The sequence below is a fragment of the Ammospiza nelsoni genome, chromosome 1 (assembly GCF_027579445.1).
Source record: "Ammospiza nelsoni isolate bAmmNel1 chromosome 1, bAmmNel1.pri, whole genome shotgun sequence".
Taxonomy (NCBI): domain Eukaryota; kingdom Metazoa; phylum Chordata; class Aves; order Passeriformes; family Passerellidae; genus Ammospiza; species Ammospiza nelsoni.
The window spans coordinates 137,121,198-137,147,843 of NC_080633.1; the positions used below are offsets into that span (position 1 = coordinate 137,121,198).

The window sequence follows — 26,646 nt, forward strand, 5'->3', positions numbered from 1 at the left end:
CCAAATCAAGTATAGGAAAAGCTCCATTCTTCCTTCTCTGGATGCAGTTTGACAAAAGGGATTTTCCTTTTTGTATATTAGCCCCATGTATATGCCCCAGATCTACAAAACAAGCCAAAGTCTCAATAAAAAAAAAATTAGACACATCCACTTAAAAGATAAAACAAGCCACACAGTTAAAACAAAGATAATCATATAGGTATAAGCTTTCTCTTGACAACATTATTAGCTAAATATCTTTTCTCTTTCTTCAGTATATATCGGCATGAAATCTTTTCCCCAAGGTTTCTGAGTTATATTAGAGAAAAAGGTTGGGGCAATAGCTGCAGGTTTTCTCCTACTTGGTCAAATCTGACACACTTTCCTGGTACCTGCACCACCACACTGCCTGCAGATTAACAGTTTTCTTTAAGCCTCCATTTTCAAAGTGTTCTCAGTTCAGATCATCAGCTCCTACAATTTACAGAGAGAGATTCATTTCTATGGGACAGCTGTAATAGCGTGGTAGAATGCCAGATTATTGCCTTCTTGCTGCTAATATGTTTGTTTTCAGAGCCAATCAATCTTTTAAAGATTCCTCTTCCCCTTAGTTTGACATAAATCTCTTAATGACGAGTCTCTGAGTGTTCTCTAAATGCAACATGTGGTGAACTCTACGTCCCAAGGCTGAAGCCACAGTCTTCCCACTGTTTGTTGGGCTTGGGCTCAATAAACATCACACTGATATATTGAGATGACTCAGAGAGGCAGTGTTCACCTGCCAGCACCAACTCACTGGTTGGGACTTGTGAATTTTTCCAGATATCAGACAGGCTTGAAGAGCAAAGCCATTTATAGACCTGGTGATTATAATGATGCATGGGAACAAAAATAGATTTACAACAATAATAACATCCAGGACAGCAATACAAATAGTGAGGATAAAAACCAGAGAAAGATAAACACCTGTCTGGAAATATGACTACTAGTGAATCAATAAGTTGATGTTCTAGCCAAAGCACATCACTGCAAATTGAAAGCAACGTAGTGTTGGTAACCTTCAGCCTGCCCAATGCAAGTTGTCCTTTTTCTCCAGTCTTATGTACTGTTACAAGTTGCAGTGAACCACTTCTGTTAACTAGAGGGCTGTTTCTACACCATTTTAACTAATGACTATTAAAATAAATTAGTTATATTCCCATAACATGGAATGGAGTACTTAATGCCTGTAATACTCAACAGTTCAGATTTGTTAGTGAAAGAAGAAAACCTGATTTTTTAGTTTCTTTTCCTATAACAGTTTGTAATCTTCTATGAATAATGGATACTTGAAGGCACTTAACTTTCAAAAAATAATTTCAGGCTGTGTCTCTTCTCTGTTATGGCATGTAGTCACAAACGTGGTTCTTTTAAACACTGCTGAGAACAACTTGGTTGTAGCATGGACAAGTGTTTATTACAGGGTTTACTGCCTTGTCCCATGATTCTATGCTCTGCAAATGCAGTTCTTAACTAATTCCCAAAGGCAAAGTGGCAACGTTGTAAAACACTTGTGAAAACATTCAAACTGCAGTTTAAACCTTGTTAAAGCACAGTTCTTCTTGGGAAAGTGACACTGAAAATGGCAGTGTGGGATCCTGTATTTATTGTGTATGTGTGATTTCAGGATCAAACTTGTTAAGTACAAGCACACAGTTCTCTGCTAACATCCACAGCCAGCTCTACAGAGATTAGATGGCTGAAAAGTTCATGTTCATGTCTGGTAAAGGTGATGGTCTCCTTAGCAGCAGTCCCAACACGCTGTCATCGTTGAAACAGATACACCTTGTCACCCTTCCATTTAGCTGAATGAGCTTGAGGAGGATCTGTTTTCTTCTCATTAACCTCTGCCAGTTTTTTCACTGCTTAAGGATGAAAAACATCTTTTCAAAAAAAGTCAGCACATCTAACTCTGAACAAAAATATACACAAAATAGTTGTGTTGAAGAAGATCCCTCTTCTTAACAACAGCACCATTTTCAGCTGAAGAATTTCAATGGCTTTCTAATTTGTTTTCTGCTCTGATTAATTGCATAAAATACTTCCATCGCTAGAAAATTCTGATATGAACGCTACTGTCCATACACATTAACCTGTTTAAATAGGCTTATGAGCTACAGTTTTATTTCTTGACAGAGCCAGCTGTTGTGCATTTATGGCTAGTACCAGCAATGAGAAGACATAGCCCCATCCAAAGCCCAGTGAAATTCAGTTAACAGTGTCAATTAAACACAAGGAGCTTGCTATGCAGTTGGTGCTTTTCTTTCTGCTGTATCTGAGATGAAGGCAATCAGCCTCACCTCCCTCCCAAGATCCCCTGACTTGACACTGGAGCTGCTTACAATCAGAAGAGACACATTGCCATGTCCAGCTCTTGGCCTTTGAGAGGATAAAAGCAGTTTAATGTAAACTTCTACTTATGAACTTAACAACTTCTGCTGATGGGTTGCTGTAGCATTATGGTTGACACTTGAAGTTGGTCCCTGCTTGGAGAACACCATACTCACACAAAGCTATCCTAACATGCTCAAAGATGTCCATGCCAGGAACAATCCTTCCCACTGCTCCACAATGAAAATGTGGGAATGCACAGGTAAAATCCATCTATTGGCACTACTGTGCTTTTACCTGGGTGATACATTCATAAATATATTTAAGAATAAATGCTAAAGTATTAAAAAGTTGTGAAAAGATTACAGGAACATTTGCATCATCCATTCCAGGTACAATACTAATCAAGTGGTGACTACTGCCCATCAAATACCAGCAATGCTCCCTCAGGTGGTCGGCTTTCTGTGCCAGTTTTCACACCGTTTCTCACAGAGAATTTACCACTAATTCAAGTGTCTTGAATTTTTATCATCCTGACAAGTGTAACCAGAATCTGTTTCAATCTTAGGTTATGCATCAAGTTATAGATTTGTAAGGAGGCACGTGTGAGGCTGTCCTTGAAGATGACAGTTTCCAGACAATACAGCTGAATTTTTATGAAACAATATGCAGGCTTTTTCCACCTAACTCTTGCCAATCCTGCTCAGCCTTGTGACTCAAAGGGGAGAAACTGCACACCCATTGCCAACAGGGGCCCCAGTTTTAAATGCTCAAGAGCTGGCATATCCAGAGCTGAGGTTTTGGTCTGGCCTGTGAAAAGGGAGAAAAAACCATCTGTGAAATCTGGAGGCACATCAGGTTTGGCTTCTTCCCCAGGATCCCACAGGCTCCCATAATCGTTTATAGCTATCTGCAGGTTGGGAAAATAAATCCTTTCTCTGCACCTTCCTCTACCCCACACCTGGCACACACAGGCTCCCCGGGGCTTCCATGGAGTCCTCGGAGCAATCCCGGGAAGCACGAACAGCAGGGTTTGATCCTCATGGCTTCAGAAAAATGGCCTTCTCTAACTTAAACTGGGGAGAAGGAAGAACAGCGCTCTGAGTGGGATTTCTCCTGGGGCAGGAGCATGCTGAAGGCACGACTGTCGCTGGAAAATCACAGCAAGGGCCCCGTGTCGCCGCTCGCCCGGGCCTCTCCCGGGCCAAGCCCCTCGGGCCGGGGTAGGCCGGAGGCGCCTCGGAGAGAGGCGGGCGCCGTCCCTCGCATTCCTGCCTCAGCAGGGAAGGGAAGGAACGGAGACCCTCCTTCTCCTCTGCTTCCCCGCCCTGGCCTTCGCTTCCAGCCTGCCCCGCTGCTGGGAGCCCCCGCGGAGCCCAGCCAAGGGAGCGGAGCCTCCCCTCCGGCCCCGCTGCAGCGCAGGGCGGCACGGCCAGACAGCCAGACAGGGAGCAATTAAACCCTCCCCTGGCCAGCCCCCGACACTCCCTCCTGCATTTTCCAGTCTGTGGTTACGGCGCTCAAAGGGTTCCATTAAGTCACCAAGTTTTACAGGTTCCTTAAAAAAAAAAAGAAAAAAAAGAAAAAAAAAAAAGAGGGGGGTGGGGGGAGGTGAGGGGGAGTGCGCGAGAGAAAAGTTTGGTCACGGCAGGGAATGTGTGATCAAAGCTGAGCCCAGGCTTCCTGTTACACCGGGACTATATATATATCGTGTCTTTAATGTTGGGAATGTGAGCAGCTGCTGGAGCCTGGCGCTGACTCTGCCTGATTCCCAGCGCGCTGAGGTTTCTTCCACCGACCACAATGAACAAGTTCCTGTGCTGCACGCTTGTGGTGAGTCCCTTGCAGAGGTAGATGGGCTCTAGGATACATTGCAGCTTCAGACACCAGCCTGGAGAGACACACGGCTTTTCTTCTGGGCTTTTGTTTTGGATTTGGGGGTTTTGGGGGGATTGTTTGTTTGTTTGTGGGTTGCTTTGTCTTCTCTCCGTTTTCTTGGTAAATCCTTTTTGTTTCATCTCTCCAAACTTTCTTGGTGAGTTTGGAATGTGATGGACACGTTCAGCTCCAGGGAGACAGCAGGGATTTTCATCCCATTCTCAAGGTAGTGGCATAAATTGCCTTTATTTTGCTTTTTTTTCTGACTTCCTCCTTTTATAAGGCCTCATCAGACTGGTCTGAAGCAAAAACCTGTATCGAGTAATGAATTTAGAAAACTGTAGGCTACAATGTTTGTTTCTGATTTACAAAAGCTCCATCCCTGCCTGCCTCTGCTGCAGGGGCACTCTCAGGTACTGGGTTGGATTTCTTACCCGGGAAAACCACTGTGAACACCACAAAAAACCCCCACTAGTGTGTGGTTCTTGTCTTGGCTTAGAAAATTCAGCCTCAAATGCAAGAAGGTGATGAATTAGTAGCTGTGTCAGCAGCTATTACAGAAGAAGTTGGGTTATTAAATCTGGTATAAGCCCCTGCTTTAATAAGTTTTTGTTTACTTGGTGATTTAGTAAGATACTTCCAGATGCAAAATTAGAGATGTTAGCAGTGCAGTAAATCTTTCAAACTGTTATTTAATCCATTTAGTCATATGGAATAGTATATGAGTTCAGTTTAATTAAAACCTGCCTATCGACATATCCTGTGTAACATCTATTTGGAGGCTCTTCATCTTTTGCATAAGGAAACTTTCAAAGAAAAACATTAAAAAATAATATTCAGAGCAGGCTCTTTCCAGCACAGTAACTTGCTTCTGGGTTGTTTTGGTGAGCACAACGGCATTAATGTTGTGGCAGAGCATTAGAACTGAGATCCATTTATTCTGAAAGCTTTTTATAAATGCAACGAGATTTCCAGGATTTGATGAGTAATGCGTGTTTATTACTCTCTGTACAACTTTCTGAAAGAGCTTTTTGAGAAGGAAACCCAAAGTAATTAATGGTGCACGGGAAGTAAAATTTGTCAGGCTTGTGGTCGGCAGATTGAAATGCAGGACAACTTTTTCATCCCATGTCTGATGTTGTGCCTGCTTTGTCAATATGAAATCACAGGAAGTTAATCTGGGAGTTTCAGCAATATCTGGTTATCAACCTGGCTTCTTATCTGTGGCTGTCATAAAATAATCACATCAGGATTTTGATTTTGATTAAATGCAATGTGGCTGTTCATGTTCTCCCACAAAGTAATAGCATTTGGTGAAGTTCAGCATAATCCTCTGGCAGATGAGTCTTGGAGCTGAAATACATCAGTGGCAGTGCATAGCAAAGAGATCATCATTCAACTACATTATTATTGTTGTTGTTGTTGTTATTAAATTTATTTTAAATTATTGTGAAATTAAAGTAAAATTAGTGAAGTTTAAGTACTGTCAGATGTGCTAGAGCTCAGAAAAGTAGCTTTAGTATCTGTTTTTAGGAGGTACAGCAACCCTTTTAGGAGGTACAACTATAGATAAAAGTTCTGTGGGTCTGGCTCACATATCGCCCAGCCTTGTTTGGAGACATTGTATCTGGGGCATGATGTACTTTCAGCCTTGGCCTCTTTGCTAAGGTTTCAGAAAGGTTATTCCTGATGTGGGGGTGCACTCATGTTTGTGTCATTTGCTTGGAACACTAAAGCTGCTTACAAACATTATGAAATTGGACTGAATTGAAAGAAATTCCCCAAAGCTGAATCTCATTACTTGTCACATAACTATCTTGACCCTTACACTTGACCTTTCTCTATTTTGGATCTCTGGGCACATGTGACATTCTTTTTCTGGCCTGCCTGTTGGGTTTGCTGTGTGTAGGCAGCAGTGGCTTTGCAGCCTGTGAGGGTAGGAGTTATCTTTCTGTCTGACTTTCTTTCTGTCTGCATGTGTCTTCGTTAAAAATAAAACACTAAGGTTACCAGAAGAATTTTTAAAAGATATTGTGACAATTGAAGTTACACCCACTGTTCAAATCTCATGGAAAACTTAATTTTGCTCCTTCTGTAAAAACACCTGTTTGCACATGGTACTGGACATACATCCTCTAGCCAGCAGTCAGCTGTTAGTAGTTCTGTCAGTGCAAAGGCAGACTGTAGTTGCAGTGGGAACATCCCAGGTTTGGGTTAGCTCTAAATATTGCTGTCACTCTGGTGAATAATGTTCCAAAATGTAAGACAAATATTTTGGAGAGTTATCTGATTCGTTTTCCCTGCTTTGTCCCTCTACAGGTTTCAAGGCAAATGTAACTCATAGAAATGAAGACTTTCAATTTAGCACTGCTTTGATAAAATGTAAAACTGTTCTTCATCTGAATTTCATTTTCATACCACTGAAAATGAAACAGTAATTTAGACCCCTAAATTGGCATGAATGATAACTAATGGTGCCTCAAAAAGTCTCTACAAGACTTGACTTTTTGACATATTCCTTTACTGGCAGAGAAATGAAGACAGTGTTTCATAGCCTCAGTTTTGAATATGCATCACTCAGGAGAGTCACCGGTTAAACTCCTAATGTAAAAGAGGAGCCTCCACTTCATAAAGTGTCTTCCAAACAAAAATAGGTCCTGTTATGTCCAAAGTGAGTGGATTACAATGAAGCAGTTGGTAGAATGGTAGAAGAGCTTTATAGCTGAACTCCAAGCAGTGAAGATGACTCCATGTCAGGTTTCATTGTGTACCTGGCACTTGCCACTGTGTACCTGACACTTGGCTGTGGTCTGCAGAAAGGTCCTTTGCCTGGGCAGTGTACTTGTGAGCCTGCAGCCCCCACAGGGCAGGTCAGCCGTGCTGCAGAGCTGCTGGCCCAAAGAGGTTAAACCTGGTGGTTGCATGGGCCTCCACAACAGCAAGATGAGGTGGATGAGGGCTAGATGGGAGTCATTTCTGCCAGGATGGCAAGCATTTTACAATGGTGATTTTCAATAGCTGGATGTGGATCTGATCCAGCATGGCGTTGTCACATACTGGATCTGAGATACAAGCTATTGATGGAAGAGGACCTTGATAATATCATCCAGTGCTATATTTTGCCAGTAGGATTTCTCTGGACCTGTGCATGATTTCAGTGAGGAATTTTGCCTAAGGGTTGAGGATATGTGAAAGCCTCCTGCCTTTGTTTTGTCCAAATATTTTATATAGAAGGCAAAGTAGGAGAGTTGTGAGGTTTTACTTTGAACCCAATGCAAACACTGGGAGCAATCTGACAGATGTCTTGAATGATTATTTATCACACAAGAAAATATGCTTTGGAATACTTGTGGAATGCAAAACAGAAACAGATTTATCTTTCTCAGCAAATTAAACATTCTCCTTTGGTCTACAACCCAAAACCACAAATCCAAGCTATATAATAATATTTTCATATGCTGAAAAGCCACTCTCTTTTCTGCCACAAAGCACTGATTTAAAGGGATGATGCTTGAAGGATTTTTACTTCATGTGCTTTGTCTTCTAGTTCATTTTAATTCAACAGGAGAAGTCAAGCAGCTCTTTGCCTTACATTTAAAGATGAAAGAGAAGGGTGTGTATTTTTTTTGCCCAAGATCTGAAATGAAATTTTACAATCACATTATTTCTCTTTCAAAAGCATCTTCTAAGGAATCAAACAAATGGACTGCACAGGCCTTTTATGTGTATGCTGACATAAGGATGGTATGGAGAAATATAGCTTCAGGCCTAATGTGCTGAGTGACACAGTGAAAGAACTGCTGTCTAACCTTGAGTAATTCATCTTGAATAAGTTCTCAGCATTTGCTTGCATCACACTGACTTACACTAGACTTATATTTCAGTATTTACAGTTCATCCCAATTCCTCACACTGAGCCAGCCATCCTGAGAGATGCCCAGGATTTCCCCCAGGGACATGGAGGAAGATTGAGTTCTTCAGTCTTTTTAGCAGTGAGCCTATGACACTAGAACTCCATTTCACCCAATAGGTTGTTAGATGTAGTTAATTATATTAGGTTTTATTCTAGTTTTGGTGTGGGGTTTTGTTTGTTTGTTTGTTTGTTTTTGTTTTTGCCATTACAATTTTGTTATTGATAGAATTTCATACTCGTATAACAAAAAATCCCCTAACCTTTAGGGTTTTTTTTTTAATTGAGCCTTGCATTTTACTAACCTTGGAAAACTGTTTACAAATGAATCACACTAGCAATTATTTTGTCAAGATGAAAAAGATACTGAGCATTATTTTCTTCCCTTAGTGCTGGCATATAAAGAATTGGCTGAGGGTTTAAAACTGAAAGAAACTGCCATTATCTCTTCAGTCCATTTGCCATCTCTTCCAGGAAATGAAATGGGGTATTTGCTTTCAGAAAGGCATTGAGAGCTATATTTAGGACACATGGGTTTCTTACACCTGCTTCTCAGTGAAAGGCTGTTCCCAATCTTCCTCTGACAAGAGAATCCCCTTTTCATTTGCCAGTATTATCCTTTAATGGAGAAAGTTCTTCTCTCTGAGTTCACTGGCTGTCTGTACTGAGTCCATAGCTTCTCTTGTGACTTGCCAAGCTATTGAATAAGTCCAGATCCTCTCCAGGGAGGAGGTCTCCATTTCCTTTGAAACTTTCTCTGTACTGCTTCCCAGTGAATTATCCTTTCCTAAACAAGGATGAACAGAAGTTTACACAATCTTCTGAATGACAAATCCATTAATTTGGTTGTGTGCAGCACTGATGGATGCCAGCTTTGGTTTCAGAAGGGTTATAGGGTGAACATACTCATTGTCCCTCCTACTGATTCCAGTAGACTGAAGCTGGACTTGCAATTTCTTCCTTCTTTCAAATTAGCACATTACACCTTTTCCAGCAAGAGCAAAACAGGCCAGGCATGTTTATGGAAGAAATCTTGCTTTCTATGAACCTTTTGGAGAGACCACTGTTCAGAACTAGTAAGTTCAGATCATGGCCCTTTTCTGTGCTCAAATAGTGCTTAGTGAATAGAAGACATTCAGGTGCTTAGTACAGAGACTGCATTTAAATATGGACATTCAGATCAATCAGAGGTTTGTGTAGCTAAGAAGCTGCTATCAAGTTGGTCATAGCATAGTTTAGGAGAGGAAATGTCAGGAAGGACATAAAATGCATTTAAATGCCATTTTAATTTGTCTTAGGAACATGCTATTGAAGGGCCTCTCCTGATCATCTTTATTTACTGTGTTTTAGTTTCCATATCAGAGCAGCCCTGGAGTGCACAAAGTGGATTTACCAAAGCAAACTGAACTGATGAAAGCAAATCTAGAGATGGGCCCCAGAGACACCAGATGCACTGTAACCACTAATGCATGCTTGTCCATGAGAGCAGATTGAAGTTAGTCCAAAATATCCCCTCAGAATAATACATAATGTGGATGTCAGGAGCTCAGCACCATCTGTTTTGCTCTGCAAATCTGCTGTAACAGGTGATGCAAATTCCTAATGTAAGCACAAACTCACTGTGTGTTAGGCCAGGAGAAAGAACAATTTAGTGATGTTCCCCTCCAGCTTATTCTATGAACTGGGGGACAAAAGAGTCTTCATTCTGTTTGTGCCAAGTTGCTGCAGTAAAAATAGTGAAAATTATATTTCATTATCTTGCACCATTACTACTGAATTCTTGCAAAACATCTGAAAAATAGATTGAATTTACTTTGGCACTTGATGTAGGTTTAAAGATAACTTCTCATTTGCAGGTTGCATATCAATATTCAGAATACTCAGTTGTGCTATGTGTGTTTGGACTGCATAGAAAACAATTGCAGATCTTTTTTCTTAAGTACTATCAAGTAACCTACAGTAGTCTTATGAAGTGTGGTATTGGGGATTGAGGTCTAGAAATGTACTTAGCAACATACTGATGGCTATATTTGGTCTAAAAATAAAGTTCAGAAAAAATGCCCTAAAAAGACCCAAATGCTGTCTATGGCTGTGGTTGATATCTGATGCATAAAAGAGATGACAGAAATACCACTATTTTTGTGAATTCAGTTTTTGATTTGGGATTTCTTGATCAAAAGATTATGTTTATATTTAATAGTCCTTTATTATTTTCATCCACTACTATGTCAGGTATCATCTTGAAGTCGACTGTTTGCAATCTCCTATGGCAGTGAGTTGCACAGCTCCCTGTGCCAATAGCTCACAGTAGTCAAACAGTGGTAATGGTGATCTAGTTCTATGTTGAAAATTATGTATAAAATGCTCTGGTAAAGTTCTGAGATATTCATTGCATATCTTTAGTTTGACTGAAGGATCTTTTTGTCATAATATTTTACTAAATAAAATAGTTGGCTCCTGCATACATGTGGCTCAGCCACTGATCAATGGATTACTGAAGCTATGTAATGTATTTCTGGGAAAAAAAGAGAAAACAAGTGTGATGTACTTTTCTCTTAAAAGCAAAAAGAAAAAATCAAATGGGAAGACTGATTGTTCTTTTAGTGATGCTAATTTATTTATCCTATTATTATGGGGTTTGGTTATGCTCATTTAGATTAATAATATTCTAGTTGCCATTATTAGTTTATAGTTATTGGTTCTTCCAAGGACAAAACTCAGTATGTCTCACACACATATGGTTCAAGTATTGTTTTGCTCAATTTTTAAAGTCAATTCCTCTCAAATTGTGTTGAAATGTTTTCAATTTTTATTGGTTTGTTTCCCACAGCTGTAGGTCCTTCAGGGAGCAGATGCCTCCATTTTTCCCTACAAATTCCTAGGCTTTCATACCTTGATTATTGAATTCTAATTAATTTTAATACTGAATCATCCCCTGCTGCAAAACTCTTTATTTGCCTCATACATGGTTTCCCATGTAAATAGTTGAGTAAGGAAAATAGATAAAATCTTGTTATTCTTGCTCCTACATGTTGCAGAGTAGAGTTAACAGCTATGAAATGATTCACCTACCTTGTTCATTACGTGAAAATGTGTCACCACGGGCAGAGGCACAACCCAGAGGAGCAGATTCTACTGCCGTGACAGCTCTGGGTTTGTGGGGAGCTGTGCACTGCAGAGCAGGAATACTGATGTTTCTGCACAAGGACTGCTGCCCATATGACTGGTTGCTGTCCCTAATAATTTTCACAGTGTCAGATGTTCACCTCTCTTGGGAATTGTCTTGGGTTTCCACAGATATCAGTGTGAAGTGTGGGTTGATGCTTATCTTTGTAGTGCCTGTGCCACATGTTGTAGTCAGATATGTTCTGTGAAGGAAATGTTTGTGTCCATGCAAGTCTTGGACTCTGGGATGCTGTATTATCTATTACTGAACTAAAACCGTAGAAGAAAACGTCACTGTTCACATCAACAATTAATGAGATTACCAGGACTTCCTTATTACTAGAGTCATAGCTGTAGATTTACCAAGGGTGGGGGCATTTTTCCTCAATGTAAAGCCACTCACTATTAAAAAATGTGCTGCACCCTCTTTGTTAAATAGATCACATAAAACAGATCCAGTCATTTAAGGAAAATGGAGTTGTTCATCAAACTTCAAAGACTAATAAGGAATTTCTCACAGTGAAAGGTATTGTGCATTGAGACCACAAGAAAAGTGAGATCTCCATCCTCAAGAAATCTGATAAGTTATCAGTCAAGGGCATTATTAGTCAAGGGTAGCTGCAAGAGGCTGTAGGGAATATCCATACTATCTGCATTTCATTCCTCAGCCCAAGTACAGGTGTATGAAAAGTGGATTCATAGATGTGCAATAGGAGAATGCATTTAAGAATACTTGCTTAAGCAATAAGAGTTCCTAAGCTAAGCATCTCATATCACTTGTTGTTTTCTGTGAATTGTGTTAATGCAGATGAAGTTTTAAATTGCCATTTCCAAACTTAATAAGACTATGGCTTTAGAAGTGCCTTGATATGGCAGAAGTGAGGCCCTTAAATGAAGCATCTCAAGAAAATACAACTTTAAAAAAAAAAAGTTAATTCCACTTATACTTTGGGGACATTTGAAAAAGAGGAAATACATTTTTGAAATTGAATTGGCAACTCTGTGTTAGCTGACAAGGATTAAATTAGCAATAAAGACAAGTCAGATCTATAATTTTATTGGATACACTGAAAAATATCTTAGTCAGATCCAGTTTACTTCATCTTTATAAAATAATGTACAAGTTTTGGAAGAGCAGTGGCACATGTAGCCATGCATGCAGTGCAGGGACAGGGCTGGGTTATCAGTGAGGAGAGTGAGCTGTTGGCAGACCCTGTGGGGATCAGGGTGGTTCTCAAAAGTTATTTTTGTGGTAGACTGACAGAATCACAGAACCAAATTTTCAATTGTAAGACCAAAACAAAGTGATATGGAGGTTGTCTCTGCAGCAAGGCAGGCTGTCTCAGCTCACCAGGTCCCCAGTCACACCAGCAAAGCTGACTGTTGTAGGAAGCAGGAGGACTCTAGCTGTCATGGTATGTGCTGGTACTGAACCAGCTTTTCACAACAGCTGTGAGCCTGTGGTTTCAGGTAGGAAATGAAAGCATTGGCCTGGTCTCTTTGAGCTCACACAATTGAGTCCTTAATGTGCTCTTCGTACCCTGCATCCTTCCTTATCTTTGTCTCAAGCTGTGTCTTCTCCTTTGATGTAGTTGCCACATTACATCCCAAAAGCTTCTGCATATCAGTGCAAAATTGAATGGAAGGCATTAAAAAGTAAACTCTATTGTTCTAGCCATTAATTTCTGTAAAAAATAGTGTAAGAGAAATAGTGTAAGGAATCACCTTTAAAGGTATCTGTGGTGATGGTGCACTACACTGGTCATATTCATATGTTCAGGCACAATTTCTGCTTAAGAACACAAAGGTGTATGATTCCCACCTGCTGTGCATTGGACAGATTTTCTGGTGCCAGGCAGTAAAAGGTCATTGCCCAGTGATATTAAAAGGGTGTAAATCAGAGAATAGTATCTACATCTATGGAAGGAATCACTTAGGTCGGGAAGATTTGCTAGATAAGATCCTAAAACTTTCCCATTCTTAGACATGGGAGAGTCTGGAAGCTTGCAGGTATCTCAGAAATTTCAAATGCAAATATCTGTTTGAAGATGAGTGACATGAGTAGACTCATAAACTGACTGAAGTGCAGGTTTCCTTGTGATCGCGGTGCTTCCCGGAACTAAAAGGAGGCGATGTTTTGTTTTCCTGTTGCTAGCTCTTGGACATTTCTGTCAAATGGACCTTCCAAGATGACTCTCCCCCCAAGTATCTCCATTACGACCCAGAGACATCTCGGCAGCTGCTGTGTGACCAGTGTCCTCCGGGGAGCTACGTGAAGCGGCACTGCAGCGCCAGCAGCCCGACGCAGTGCGCCCCGTGCCCGGCTCAGTACTACGCCGACGAGTGGAACAGCAACGAGGAGTGCCAGTACTGCAGCACCGTGTGCAAGGAGCTGCAGCTCGTCAGGCAGGAGTGCTCCAGCACGCAGAACCGCGTCTGCGAGTGCGTCCCGGGCAGGTACCTGGAGCTCGAGTTCTGCTTGAGGCACACGGAGTGTCCGCCCGGCTCCGGCGCTGCCCAGGCAGGTGGGTCCCGCTCCTCCATAGGCACAGGCGTAATCGGAGCTCGGCAGCGCGTCCACGAGTCGTGGCAGTGACAAGATTAGGAAAGAGGCTTGTCCAGATGAAATTGCAGGACAGTAAATTGTAAAGCCAATTGAACTTGTTCTAATCTGCATCATTTGGACTGTAGCCAAAGGAAGGTTTCTCAGTGGAATACCCTGCTCCTGCTGTAATATATAACTTAATGGCAGTAGCAAATGTAGCAAATTGCACTCTAATGAGAAACATGATGGATTGCCTCTTTTAAAGGAACATTATCTGGAATGTAGTATTTGTGTGTGTGAAAAATAATAATGGTTTTCATTTTGAAATCTGCTGTTTCAAGCAACCGTATATCTTGACAAACACCAGGAGCACTACATGTTTGACACCAAGTATATAATTATAACAACATTAATATAGCTCTAGTGTCACTGCAATATGTGGTAATAATTAATTATCAGCATCCTAAGTGGAATTTTCCTTTCTTAGAGAAACTGTTACTATTATCAAGCAAACAACCATTTCTTTGTCAAGCAAGCTGGCACAGTGCTGAAAGTCTGGTGGGAATATAGAGCAAAGCAGCACTTTTCAGTGGAGCGTATTCTTCATTTAAGACAACATAAATTGTTAAATCAATAATTTGTTCTTCCCTCAAAACCAAATACATCATTTATTGTTTGGCAAATGCTGTGGCCCAGTTTAGCTCCAGTATTTAACACAACCTGAAAGAATTGCAAATGGTCATTGTACCAGAGCTTGATAACTGCCTGGAGAAGAGCACTGAGGAAGGAAATGCAGAAAATCAAAGTGTCTCAGACACCTGCAGGTAGAATGATTTCCCTAGAAATGATGAACCTGGAGTGAGAAACACTAGGGCTGGCCTGTGCATTTTAGTGCTGAGCTGAATGACAGGCTGGAAGTCCTTTTCTGGGTTATGAACCTCTCACTGGAGAGCAGCTTTGGCAGAAGGAGAAATGTCGCTGCTGTAGCTGCTCACTAGTCCTTGAGTAATTGGTTGATGAAGCTTTACCCTGATCCCCTTCCACTGCTAAGCATTTCCACCTGGCAGTTACCACATTTCCATATTGTAAACCTTCATTAACCTAAACCATTATACCCAGGGGTTTGGGTTAATGAGGTTCCACTGTATCTCAGCAGCAAGTCAAAAGGGACCGGAAACAAAATCCTCAGAAAGACTTTGGGAGATGAAAGCATAAATTGTCTGAGCAACCAGCCTGCTGCATCCCTCTGAGCACGGTGAAATATGGCAGACAAATTTCAATCCCTCAGATCAGAATGAAGCAAACTTTTAAAGAAGATAAAATGTTGAGTTTTGTAACATCTTGAAGAGTTTGTTTCCAAAAGACCATCAGATTGAACCGGCTAAACCCAAGCAGACCTCAAAAAAGGAATGAAAACATTGTAAAAATAATTGCATCCCCCTGTGTCAATACCACTTTTTTGTGGTGAGGCAACAACTAAGAGTTTAATAAGCATGTACTGCTTATTTCTAAGTAATAATAAGTAATAAGTAAGTAACTGTGTTACTGCTTTTTGCCATATGATAGCCTTGAACTTTGTAATGAGGCACATTCAGGTGGAATAAAACCCAAGAGCAGAAAAGTATGATTCCACTCCCTCACAGGGAGATGGTGTGGTCCAGTGCTTCATTTAAGGCTTAAAGCATTAGAATTCTGTTTCCCTGGTGCTCATTGCTCATGATTACACTGGGATATCACCTTTCTTTGTAGTCCCTTTTTGTGAGTGAAGATTAAGGCTTTGCTCCTTTCTGCCGCGGCGGCCCCTGGATGAGGCAGGGTTTCAAGCAGCGTTGTGCTGGGAAAGCAGGCAGCTCTGTCTCCCCCGTGGCTGCTGCCGTTTCCCTGGGAAGAATGGGGGATTCCAGGAGGGTTAGAGGGAGTGGCAGAAGGGCAGGCAGACAGCGGCAATTCGTGTCCTTAACAAGAGCGGCGAAATAAACAGTGAAGAAGCTGGCAGAGCTGGAGAGTGACTTTATGCTCAGTCCTGAGAACACTGATGGAGAACGCAGTATATTCCTCCCTTGTGCTGCAAAGATTATGCAGCAAGCTGTGAGCAGAACGAAGCACCATTTGCAGGAACACTCCTTTCTTCCACTTCCCCGCGGCCAGCACACAGCCGAGCTGTCTGTGGCAGGGAAGTTGCTGAAATGCAGCTGCCTCAGGCCAGCTATTCGCTGCCCGCGGGTGCAGGTGCTGCCCGCAGCTGTGTCCGCTGCGCGGGGGCGATGCTGGGGCTGCAGAACGCGCAGGCTTTGCCAGGGGGCTGGCACACACAGGGACCCTGGCAGCTATAAACTCCTTTGTTTCCACTCGTTGTCTGATGAAGTGCTGGGTCAGGTTGTGTGCAAGCACTCTTCTTGATTTCACAGCTGATTGAAAACTCGAGATGCATAATACTCTTTTTCTCTAAGGATTTTCCGAAATAAAGAAAAGATTGCTAAAAAGCTAACATTAAAATAAACACCCACATGTAAATACTAAAAAAAATACACTAGATGGAGGTATTTTCTTATTCAAATATAGTTTCCAATTTTTTCAAATAAATTTTAAGCATGTGCTTAAGCTCATGTTCAATAATGCAGTATTAGATACCAGACTTCGGGCACTTGTTAAATGTTGGATGAATAAGGATGAATTAGGAGTGAGTATACAGCAGTTATTGGTGCTGTTACTTTCCTGCCACTGGTGGTTAGACTGCATAGTTTCAGATTTCATGGATATGTTTTCTTACTATGTTAGAACCATATGTTGTGATTCTCTAGTTGTATGATATATTTAGTTCTGAAGTAAAACTATGCATTATAAATCACCAAGTAGAACATGTATGTCTATTACATATTTTTTTTAATATTGGACACTGCTTTCTTTGCTTTTAATAACACTTTATTCAAGGCCCAAAAAGAATTTCAAAATTGTTGTCTTTAGTTGATATTGAATTGGATTGTATTTTTATCTAGAACTGAAGTAACCCATTTAAGTAAGGCTCTGGGCAGTTACTGAAGAGTGAAATTCAGAATTTTCAGAGTGAAAATTTTTTTCCACTTATTTACTTTACAGAATATTTGTATAGTTGAAGGATGAAGATCAGACATAGCATAATGTGTGAATAGACTTGAGTAATCAAGGTTATAAAGATATTACTTTACTAAATTACTGATTTAATCAGTAATCACCGATTTTAAACTTGGTAACATATTTAAGAGTACTATTTACTGTATAACATCAGCAGGAACATCCTTTTCCTAAGGCATCTTCTGTCTCTTTTTCTTCCAAAGTGATTCCTTAATAGATCACAAACATGAAAAGCAGAAGCATGACAGTTTAGAGAGGAATGTTTTTTTGCTGTTTTCTTTTTAAATTTTTTTCTCCATAGTTGAGGTTATATGTAATTGGATGCATTGTTTTCCTGTTTCCACAGGTACCCCTGAGAGTGACACTGTATGTGAGAGATGTCCAGAGGGATTTTTCTCAAATGAAACCTCCTCCAAAGCAGCCTGTCTTAAGCACACAAACTGTAGTGCCCTGGGTTTCAAAATAGCTTTGAAAGGAAATGAGTTTCGTGACAACATCTGTCAGGAAAATACAGATACGACACCTCAAAAATGTGGAATAGGTGTGTATCATATTAAGGAAGAGTCCTCTGAAAACATACCTTTAGTTATTGTTAAAATTAATTTACTAAAATCCAGGATAAAAATACCTAGCTTGTTAGCTCTTTCCCTGCTATGGTGATAGCCATAGTAGAATTTTAATTATTGTAGCTCAGACCAAAAAGAACTCAAGCACAAAGAGAAACAGCACTACAAAGACAAGTTCTTAGTCTGTTTTTTAAATACTGTTTCTTATCATTCTTGCTGCTTGGTTGTTGCTGTTTTTTGTTTTTGTTGGTTTTGGGTTTTTTTTCCTGAGACAGTTAAGGTAAGAGATCAGAACAATTGACATCTTCTCTTTCTCATTTCAGATGTAACCCTGTGTGAGGAGGCTATGTTCAGGTTTGCTGTTCCTACTCATGTCACACCTAACTGGCTGAACATACTAGCAGACAGCTTGCCTGGGACAAAGGTTAGCACAGAAAATATTGAAAGGATTAAACAAAGGCACAGCCCTCAAGAACAGACCTTCCATCTTTTGAAACTGTGGAAGCAGCAAAACAAAGAACAGGATATGGTCAAGAAGATTATCCAAGGTATCTTATTGTGATAGCATATGCATTATAAAACAACCTTCTGAATGGCACTTAAAAATTGCCTGGATCAAATACCCTCTGGGGATGTGTTGTGCTTGGAGAGGGGCCTGCAGGCCTTCACTGAGATACATCAATGCCATAAGCATAGGGAAGTCAAAGGGAAGTAGGAACAGAATTCCACTTCTCCAGATCAGTCAAGGACTGAATTCTTTCCAGACTTGTTGCGTACTTTGGAGTGTGTGTTGTGCCGTGACCAAGGTCCCCTTTTAAGACTGCACAACATACAAAGAATTTTGATCAAGTGAGGAAAGTGTTTCCCACTGTAATATCTGAGCAACCGAGGTTACAGGGAGCTGGTTCCCTGCAGCTGAGAGTGCAGTTTGTCTTCTGTAAAGTAGAGGTTGATATTTGTGACTTTATGAATACATAGAGAGGCTTTCCTTTCTTTTCCCTTCTGGTATCTTTGTCATGCTGATTCATTTGTTTATTTGATTCGGCTTTGTTTGTGCTGAACCTACCAAGACACGTTTCAAAAATGAAATAGTGCTGCAGTATTAATAACAAGGTTTTTTACAGTAGTTAGGCCAACTCTTTTCATGTAAACCGCCATCAACAACCACCACATTCAAATGACATTTTGTCCACTCAGAATAGATTTGAAAAATGCTGCAGAAATGTTTTTTTTACCCCTCTGCTATTTAGTATGTATGCTTATGTCAGTCTAGGAAGTGTCTAGAGTACTTCAAAATTCAAAATTGCTATTTTAACAAAGCTTGCCTAGGCATTCTGAAGAGAATGAGCTAAATTTTCATTCACTAGAAGCAAATACTAGGAGTCCTCTCATGTACACACAACATTTTACAGGATACATGGGCCCAAAAAAGCAAAGATGAGAGAATTATTTGAAGCAAAGAAATTTGGAAAGCAAATTAAGCTTAGAATTTTGGAAGGTTTTTTTGCAGGCTACAGTAAAGTTGTAATATGCTGTACTTAGCTCTCTTCTCTTTTTGTTTTCTATAGATATCGGTCATTGTGAAAACAGTGTCTTAAAGCACGTTGGCCACCTGAACCTCACCTTTGAACATCTCAACATGCTGATGGCAAGCCTGCCAGGCAAGAAAGTGGGAAAAGAAGATGTTGAGCGCACAATGAAACTATGTCAATCCACAGAGCAAGTTCTGAAGCTTCTCAATCTGTGGAGAATAAAGAATGGTGACCAAGACACCATTAAAGGTTTAATGTATGGACTGAAGCACTTGAAAATGTACCACTTTCCAAAACGAACCATCCAAAGCCTGAAGAAGGTGATAAAGTTTCTTCACAGATTTACAATGTATAGATTATACCAGAAACTCTTTTTAGAAATGGTAGGGAACCAACTTAAATCTGTGAAAGTAAGATGTGTCTAATTCAAGATACGTTTCTATCTCCACTGACTATTCTTCCCTAATTACTGCCAGCAGTAATTAAACTGGAACGTTATTTCCCTACATTTTGATATACTATTTATAGAAATGCCTGACTGGAATAGTTCTAAGTCTCCTGCAGTGGTTTTGAAGGGGTTTTTTTTGCTGTTTTTTTTTCTTTAATAAAAATCACTATTGTAAAAGCTATTAACCCGATGGTAACGCTAAGGGCCTGATTCTGCAATTTTGCACATTCAGAGTTGAAAAGTCCCACTATAGTCACTAGATGAGAAAGGAATGCCAGACCAGGCTCTACTCCAGTATTTGCTATTTATATTCTTCAAGGAATAAACCTTTTTGTTGTACATATTTATTAAGTTAAATGGATATGAGACTGAATTTTAGGAAGAGAATTGGAAAGCACACTGTATATTTTCTAGCTAAACAAATATGATTCCATATATTTTTCTGGCAAAATTTTGTAGCATGCCCTAAGAGTTATTAATTTCTTTACATTTTGTATTTAAAAAATGTATTATTGCTTAGTATTATTTGTATAAGTTGTGGTATCTTTTGGTAAGGATGTTTTAATTTATCCAATGATTTTAACTCAAATACAGTGAAAATATAGCTCAAGTGACCTGAATATTTAAATATTCTGTGAGGAAGTGAATGTACCATATTTAAGAAGCTGGATTTTTATATAGAATTTCATAATCTTATTTTATAAAGCAATTAAATTTTTCAGTTTAGTTTTTGACTGGTGTTTTACTCTTGATTCTAAAGTAGGAACTAATTACAAAGACAGACTATGTGGATTTTACACTTTATCTTGGGCTGGGGTCTCTGCTACTCCTTGTCTGGTCTAGTAGTTAATATGTGAACCAAGTAAATATTGATCATGGAATTTCATGGTCACTGCAAAGGTGTAGAAGAAGCTACAAAAGTCCTTCTGGTTCCAGTCTAAAAGGACCAGGTGGTTGTGATATGACCAATTAGAGTTCCATAGACACATTTGGCCCAGCACCACTCTTGGCCCAGTGACGTTCTTGGAGAGCTCACAACCTCTGCCCTAACCACAGCTTGTAATTTCATGGAGGAAAGATGATGCATGGGCCTGACAGGCTTGGAAAGCCTCACATATTGCCACTGTGTTTAAAGGAAGGGAGCACTGAGAGGTCACATAAAAAATTGTCATTTACCATTTCTCTCAGCTACAGAATGAGGCACCTACAAAGCCCTGAGCCCCATAAAAGCAGAACAGAGACTGGATGAGTGTCATTATCAAAAGCTCACAATTTTAAGGACCAGTGGTCGTTCACAATGCAAGCCAAAGGGGTTTTTTTCTTTAAACCATGTGAAGAGAGCTTGAATATTCAACGTACTCTTTTCAATTGTGTAAGGAAAGGAAATCCATAAGCATTTAGCCTTGCATGACAAATATTCTTCTATTAGAGATGAGAGCATCTTAAGCAAAGAATGAGAAAGAGATTTCTGCTTGATACGATAGGTGTTCATCAGAATTGCTCTCCATATAGCAAATACAAATGAGACATACTGATTTAAAATACTTGGAACTCAATATTCACTGAATTCTCACATCTCTTTTTTATCAAAAGGAATAAACTCCCTTTTAAATTTCACATGCTATTAGCATCTCATTTATTGCTGTAACTGAGAAATGGTGCTGAACATGAAAAAATTCCTAGTTTTGTGTTGATTCATTTGGGATAATTTACATACTTGTACAACAGAAAGTAGTTTTATATGTAATTAAAAGATTATAGCAACAGACTCTCAAATTTGCAAAATAGATACCAGATGTTTCCATGACTCTGACAGGTGTGGAGGTTTGGGGTGTTTTAGGTGTTAAAGTGAGAATAATGATCTTACTGGCAACAAAATGAAGATCACACACACCTTGTAAACAATATCATCTTAATCCTTTCTACAAATACAACAATTTTGAAATTGCTAGTAGAAATCCAGTATCAAGTAGCACTATAATTTAAAAATTTATCACAGAGATAGAGCCCTCTAGAGAAAAACATGGTTGTTTCTTAGTACGTGGGTTTTATTTTATACATTTATATTTATATTTTTCAAGTAGTTATATGTAACTCTCTGTAAACAATGCTGTGTTTGTGGTCCCTCAGGAATGGCAATAGTGAAGAAGGTGCTTGGAGCCAGAGCCTACAGTTTAAGCTATAACTACCATGTGAACATGATATGCTTCATTACAGTAGAGCATGGCCTGGCCTGGATTTCCTGGGAAAATTTAGCATGGAACTATAACCTGTGCCATCAAAATAGGATTTTTTCCCCCCAAACGCAAAGTTACACATGCTTAATGAATTATACATCTTAAAGATGATTCAGTTGATCAGTTGCACATGCTCAAGTAAACACTTCTCAGCCAGTTTGTCCCTCATTTATGAACTTCACTCATATGAAGTTCATGACTTGAATGACTTGAACATATCCTGAGGAGGAGACATTTAAACTGTATTCCCTTCCCCAGAGAGCCTCCAGCCCAAAATAGCCTAGACAAACAAAAGCAAGACCCAGGATAATGAGGGAGAGGGTGAGGCAAACAGAAAGTGGGAGGAAAGCTTGGAAAAAATGTGGGTTTGGGGGTGGTAGCTTGTTTTATAAGGAAGGCTGCAGGAGGAGGAAGATGTGCAATGGGCAGCAGGTAGGAGAGGGGTCCCTGTGTCCCTGGCTTGGAGGAAATGCTGCTGTGAGGGGCAAAATGTGAGGTGTGAGGACTGGGGACAAACAGCCAGAGCTGGGCCTCGGAGGTGACTTGAAGAGGGATTTTGTGCTCAGGGTGCCCTGACCTGCCAGGGTTACAGTGCCTGCTCTCCTCCCAGCCTGGCTGCTGACCAGGCTCAGGAAGCAAATGTTTTGCTATCCTCTGGCCAGAGGTGAGGCCGGCCTTGCCTTGGGATGGAAAGGAGTAGAGGAACAAGGAAGCAAGAGAAGTGTGCTGTCCCTGCTGCCCCAGACAGGGGCAGGGATTGTCCTGTCCTGTCAGCTTCCCCTTCATTGAGAGAAAGGAAAAGGAGTTTTGGGAATATTTGAGGGAGACAGTGAGATGGGCTTTAAGGCATGTTCTTTAGCTGTTGTTTCCAGCTCTGCTCTCGAAGTGTGGAAACAACCCTGAGCTATCAAAAAATACCGTGGGTTTAAAGCACAACTTTATGATTCAAAAATCTTTTACAACCCTGCTTTTTAAATGGTTTTTATATGCATTTGTCCTCCATCAAGGCAGTCTCTAAAGTCCCAGAAAATGCTTTGGAGTATGGGAGAAATTAATGAAGAAACTAGACACTAAGTTCTGCAATAATATTTTTTGTGCTGTGCACATCATCAAGCACAGTAGACCCTGACCTGGTCCCTGACCAGGGCCAGGAATGCTCTGAATAAAAATCCATAGTATAGTCTGCTATAGAATGAATGTTTTAAAAATAAAGCTAGGTACTAGAGAGCTTTTAAAAAGTGTAGAGAACTAAATAATGACGTTTGAATGGGATGGTTGGGAATGGGCACAACACAGAAACCGGACACCACACTCAGATTCACACACACCTTACAGCAGGAACACCACTTATCCCTTCAGCACCCTGAGACACCCACCCTGCCTGTCCTGATATCGGTCAGCACTGCCACATCCAAGGCAGAGGCGTCTGGTTTGCTCACAAATCACCTTCAAAGTGCCCAAATTGTCAGTCTTAAAGTAATTCAAAACCATGGCTCAGAAATAAGCAAATATTTATAGAAAAAGGTACCAGTAATTTCTGCAGACTATCAGAAACTATTCGATTTTGGGCAAATGTCAAATATGGGAAAGGCCCACCCTTCAAAATATTTCTTTGTTGAAATAGCATGGAGAAATAAAAATTGGACAAAAATAACTGAAAAAAAAGTGTTTTTTTCATTTTTCTTCCTTTCCCTTAGTTAGATGAAGAAGCAATATTGGCAATAAGCTCAGTAGTGAGGAGACAGAAAATATGTACAAAGCTAAGGCTGTTGTCACTGTGTGACTACTCCCAATGGAGTTCAAGGACAAATCTAAGGGAAGAATTATAAGAATGGATGCAGAATTGCAATCAATTGAATAATTCTATTTTTATGTTAAACTTTTGAACTGAATAAAACTTAAGACAAAATAAAGCAGATAAACACAATATGAACGTAATTTATTCCACTCATCATCATCTTCATCCCTTGTATTTATGGCAAGTTTGCGTAGGATTCCTCTGTTTGTCTTTTTGCATTTAAAAAAAGTTCTTTCATACTACCAGGCTATTTTTTTTAAATCATCCTGACCTTTAGTACCTAGGAGGTTATTTAAAAGGAACCACATGATGAAAGACTGTGGCTTTGGCAATATTTCTTCTGTGAAGAATACAGGGTGTGGTTCAATAATGGTGAAGACAGAACTTTCTGGAGAATATTTTTCTCCTTTATTTCTTTATCTAAGAAGGAAAGTCTTCATTCTCTTTTAAATAAATAAATAATTTTTCTGGTTAGTAGGATATATATCATTCTGGATATGCAGAACTTTGTCAGCAGACAAAACAAAATTTCTGTCTATTGACAGTATCGGTGGTTTGGTATTCAGGGTGAGCTACAGCTCTGCCTATGGCACTTTAGATGAGTGAAATGACACATCCTAAAGGATAACTAATCCCATTTAATACAATGGAAATTCAGTGTCAGTAAGAGGTAGATCAGGTCTTTGCATTCTTTGACGGGGAGAGACTGAGACATCAAAGACCAAGGTGCTTAAACACCAGCAGTTTTGCAGAAGCCTCTTTCTCCTGGCCGCAGTTAGGGAAGACTAACATAGGCTCATATTTTTGGGAAGGGTGTCCACACTTGGGAGATGTGTCAATGCTCAAAGTAGGGTGTGTTTTTGGATTGCAGCAAAACAAACTGAGAGTAGCTGGCAGGCTGGTGGAGCCATGGGGAAACTGGACTATTCCAGTCTCTGGAGCTAGAGAGAAGCAGCTTGGTTTGACGCGTGTGGGTTGGGATCCAACACAGGGATACAAGGAGCGGGTAGTTACTGTCACTGAGAAGTGTTTTTGAAAGTCTGAGAAGACTGACATGTTGAAACCTCAAGAAGACAGAGGAATGATGCAGAAAAATTTTGCACTTTGTGCCTCAAAACCAGACTTTGTCTCTTGAAACAATCATAAAAGCCAAGTGCTTAGAAAATAAGAGATTTCCTTGGCAGTTATTGACAAAGACCCCATAGCAGTATTTGGGTGATGTTGTGTGGACAGAGGATGCTCGCAGGCAAGCAATGGCAGCACCAAGGCAGTTCAATACCCAGATATAGAACTGACAACCACTGATGCTCCCAGGCCCTCTCTGTACCCTCCATGACTTGACAATTTAAATGCAGCACAAGTGAGTTCAGACCCACCAGAGAAGTTGCTGCAAAGATTTGTGTGCTGAAATTGGGTCCCTGTCTTCCCACCCCATCACTGGCTCAGTGAAACATGGACTTACAGCCCAGCTCTCCCTTGTGGTGCAATCCAGCTGAGTGATTCCTTTGGGTGCAGATAATTGCTTCACTCTCCTGCCACTCAACCTCTCCTTGTCCAACAGCACACACAGAAGGGAGGTGGCACCAGGAGTGAACTTCTTCCTCCCCAGCCTCAGGAGATCCTATCCACCACTGCTGGGAAGGGGCCCTGACAGCCTGAAGACAGGCAGGACACACCAGCCTCCAGCCTCCATCCTGGAATGGGGCCACACAAGTGGCTGAGTGCATATTAAACAGTCATAGAAAAATGAGGAGGCAACAACTGCATTTGCATTAAACAGGAATAGAAAAAATGTGTCTGCTTGGACAAAAAGTGATGTCCAGGAGCCACAACCAGGGAAGTATTAAAAACCCTTTGTACAGCTCTATGAATTCAAACTCTGGGTTAACTATTGTTAATTATTGTTCTCTTCAGTTAAACTAATTGCAGAGTATTTCTACATGCACAAAGAAATGAATTTCAAAAAGAACAGTACTGGGTGAAACACACAGGTTTCACTGTTCATGTCCCATCTTCGTTGCTCCCTTAAAACCATTCTAATCACACAATAGCCCTATTACAGCTCTTTCTGCTTTCATGCTGCTCAGTTTGTTGATGCAATTCTTTCCCCTGCTTTGGCAGAGAGAAAGGCTCTGTTCTTACATTGCATTTTACCCCTCTCCCATTCAGCCATGCTGTCATCTTCACGTCACCGTGCAGAAAATCTGCAAGGTACCTACTGAGTCTGTAAGGAGCAGCAATTAACCACAGAACCACTGCACTCTAAATAACCAACCCTCCAAAAATATTTTGCTTCTCAAAGGCTCCTTCAGCAGTGATCAGATGGCAGAGCACTTTGCTATTGCTCTGTGCTACGCTGTATTTACAAGCTGCTTTGGAAGTGCAGAAATTGCACCTATTCCCACAGAAATGTCCCTGCTCCCTCTCACATGATGATAAGAGAGTGGTTATTGCAACATCCCACTGTGTAATCCTGCAGGGTATAGGACAAACTCAAACACCCACAGAATACAAAGTAAAAGGATTCTGACAAACAAAAAGCCTGGATTATACATCAGGTAATGACTAGGAAAACCCTTATGCTAGGAAAATACAGCCCTGTGAAGAATCATCATTGCTCCCACAGTGTAGGTATTGTAAGACTCATACTCCAGTTTTACTGAAGCAACAATAAGTCTGACACACAAAAAAAAGCAGTCCTGTTGCCTGGTTAGCCTGCTTAAGTTAAAATACCTACAAGCCCATTCAGTACAGTATGTTTTTAATCAGCAGTTTCCTGGGTTTGCTCTCATGCCCCAGAGAAAGTTCTATTCCCACAGAAAGTTTAACTGTAGAAATAAATGTATATTTCCAGAGCTGTCTATTTATACATAAAATTGAAATAATTACAATAATAAGAATAAAGAAACTACAATTCTTTAATAGTAATTTCTGTTCTTTTTCTGTAGGAGAATGCTGAGTTTGAAATTCAGCCCTGAAGATATTTTTCACTCTCTCTAGACTAAGTTAATGTTCAATCCTGAGATGCCTGAAGGGAGCCGCTTGCCAGCACTGGAGAAGGGCTTGGAGTAATTTCCCCACCTCCGGGGCAATTTACTGCCTTCTTG

At 40.4% G+C, this 26,646-nt stretch overlaps 1 protein-coding gene across 1 annotated transcript; it reads left to right on the plus strand.

Annotated features, from left to right (window-relative positions):
- Window positions 1-3,945: 3,945 nt before the first annotated feature.
- Window positions 3,946-20,235, plus strand: TNFRSF11B (TNF receptor superfamily member 11b). The gene is made up of 5 exons (XM_059487843.1): window positions 3,946-4,182; window positions 13,458-13,827; window positions 17,305-17,499; window positions 17,848-18,072; window positions 19,093-20,235. The coding sequence occupies exons 1-5, from the start codon at window positions 4,153-4,155 to the stop codon at window positions 19,479-19,481; spliced, it is 1,209 nt and encodes a 402-aa protein (XP_059343826.1). The 5' UTR covers window positions 3,946-4,152; the 3' UTR covers window positions 19,482-20,235.
- Window positions 20,236-26,646: the final 6,411 nt, after the last annotated feature.

Bases quoted from the DNA above. Each gene is read 5' to 3' on its own strand.
- TNFRSF11B (XM_059487843.1), top strand. From the start codon at position 4,153: ATGAACAAGTTCCTGTGCTGCACGCTTGTG. The intron at 13,828-17,304 runs GTGGGTCCCGCT...CTGTTTCCACAG, and splicing joins CTCCGGCGCTGCCCAGGCAG to GTACCCCTGAGAGTGACACT. The intron at 17,500-17,847 runs GTGTGTATCATA...TTCTCATTTCAG, and splicing joins ACCTCAAAAATGTGGAATAG to ATGTAACCCTGTGTGAGGAG.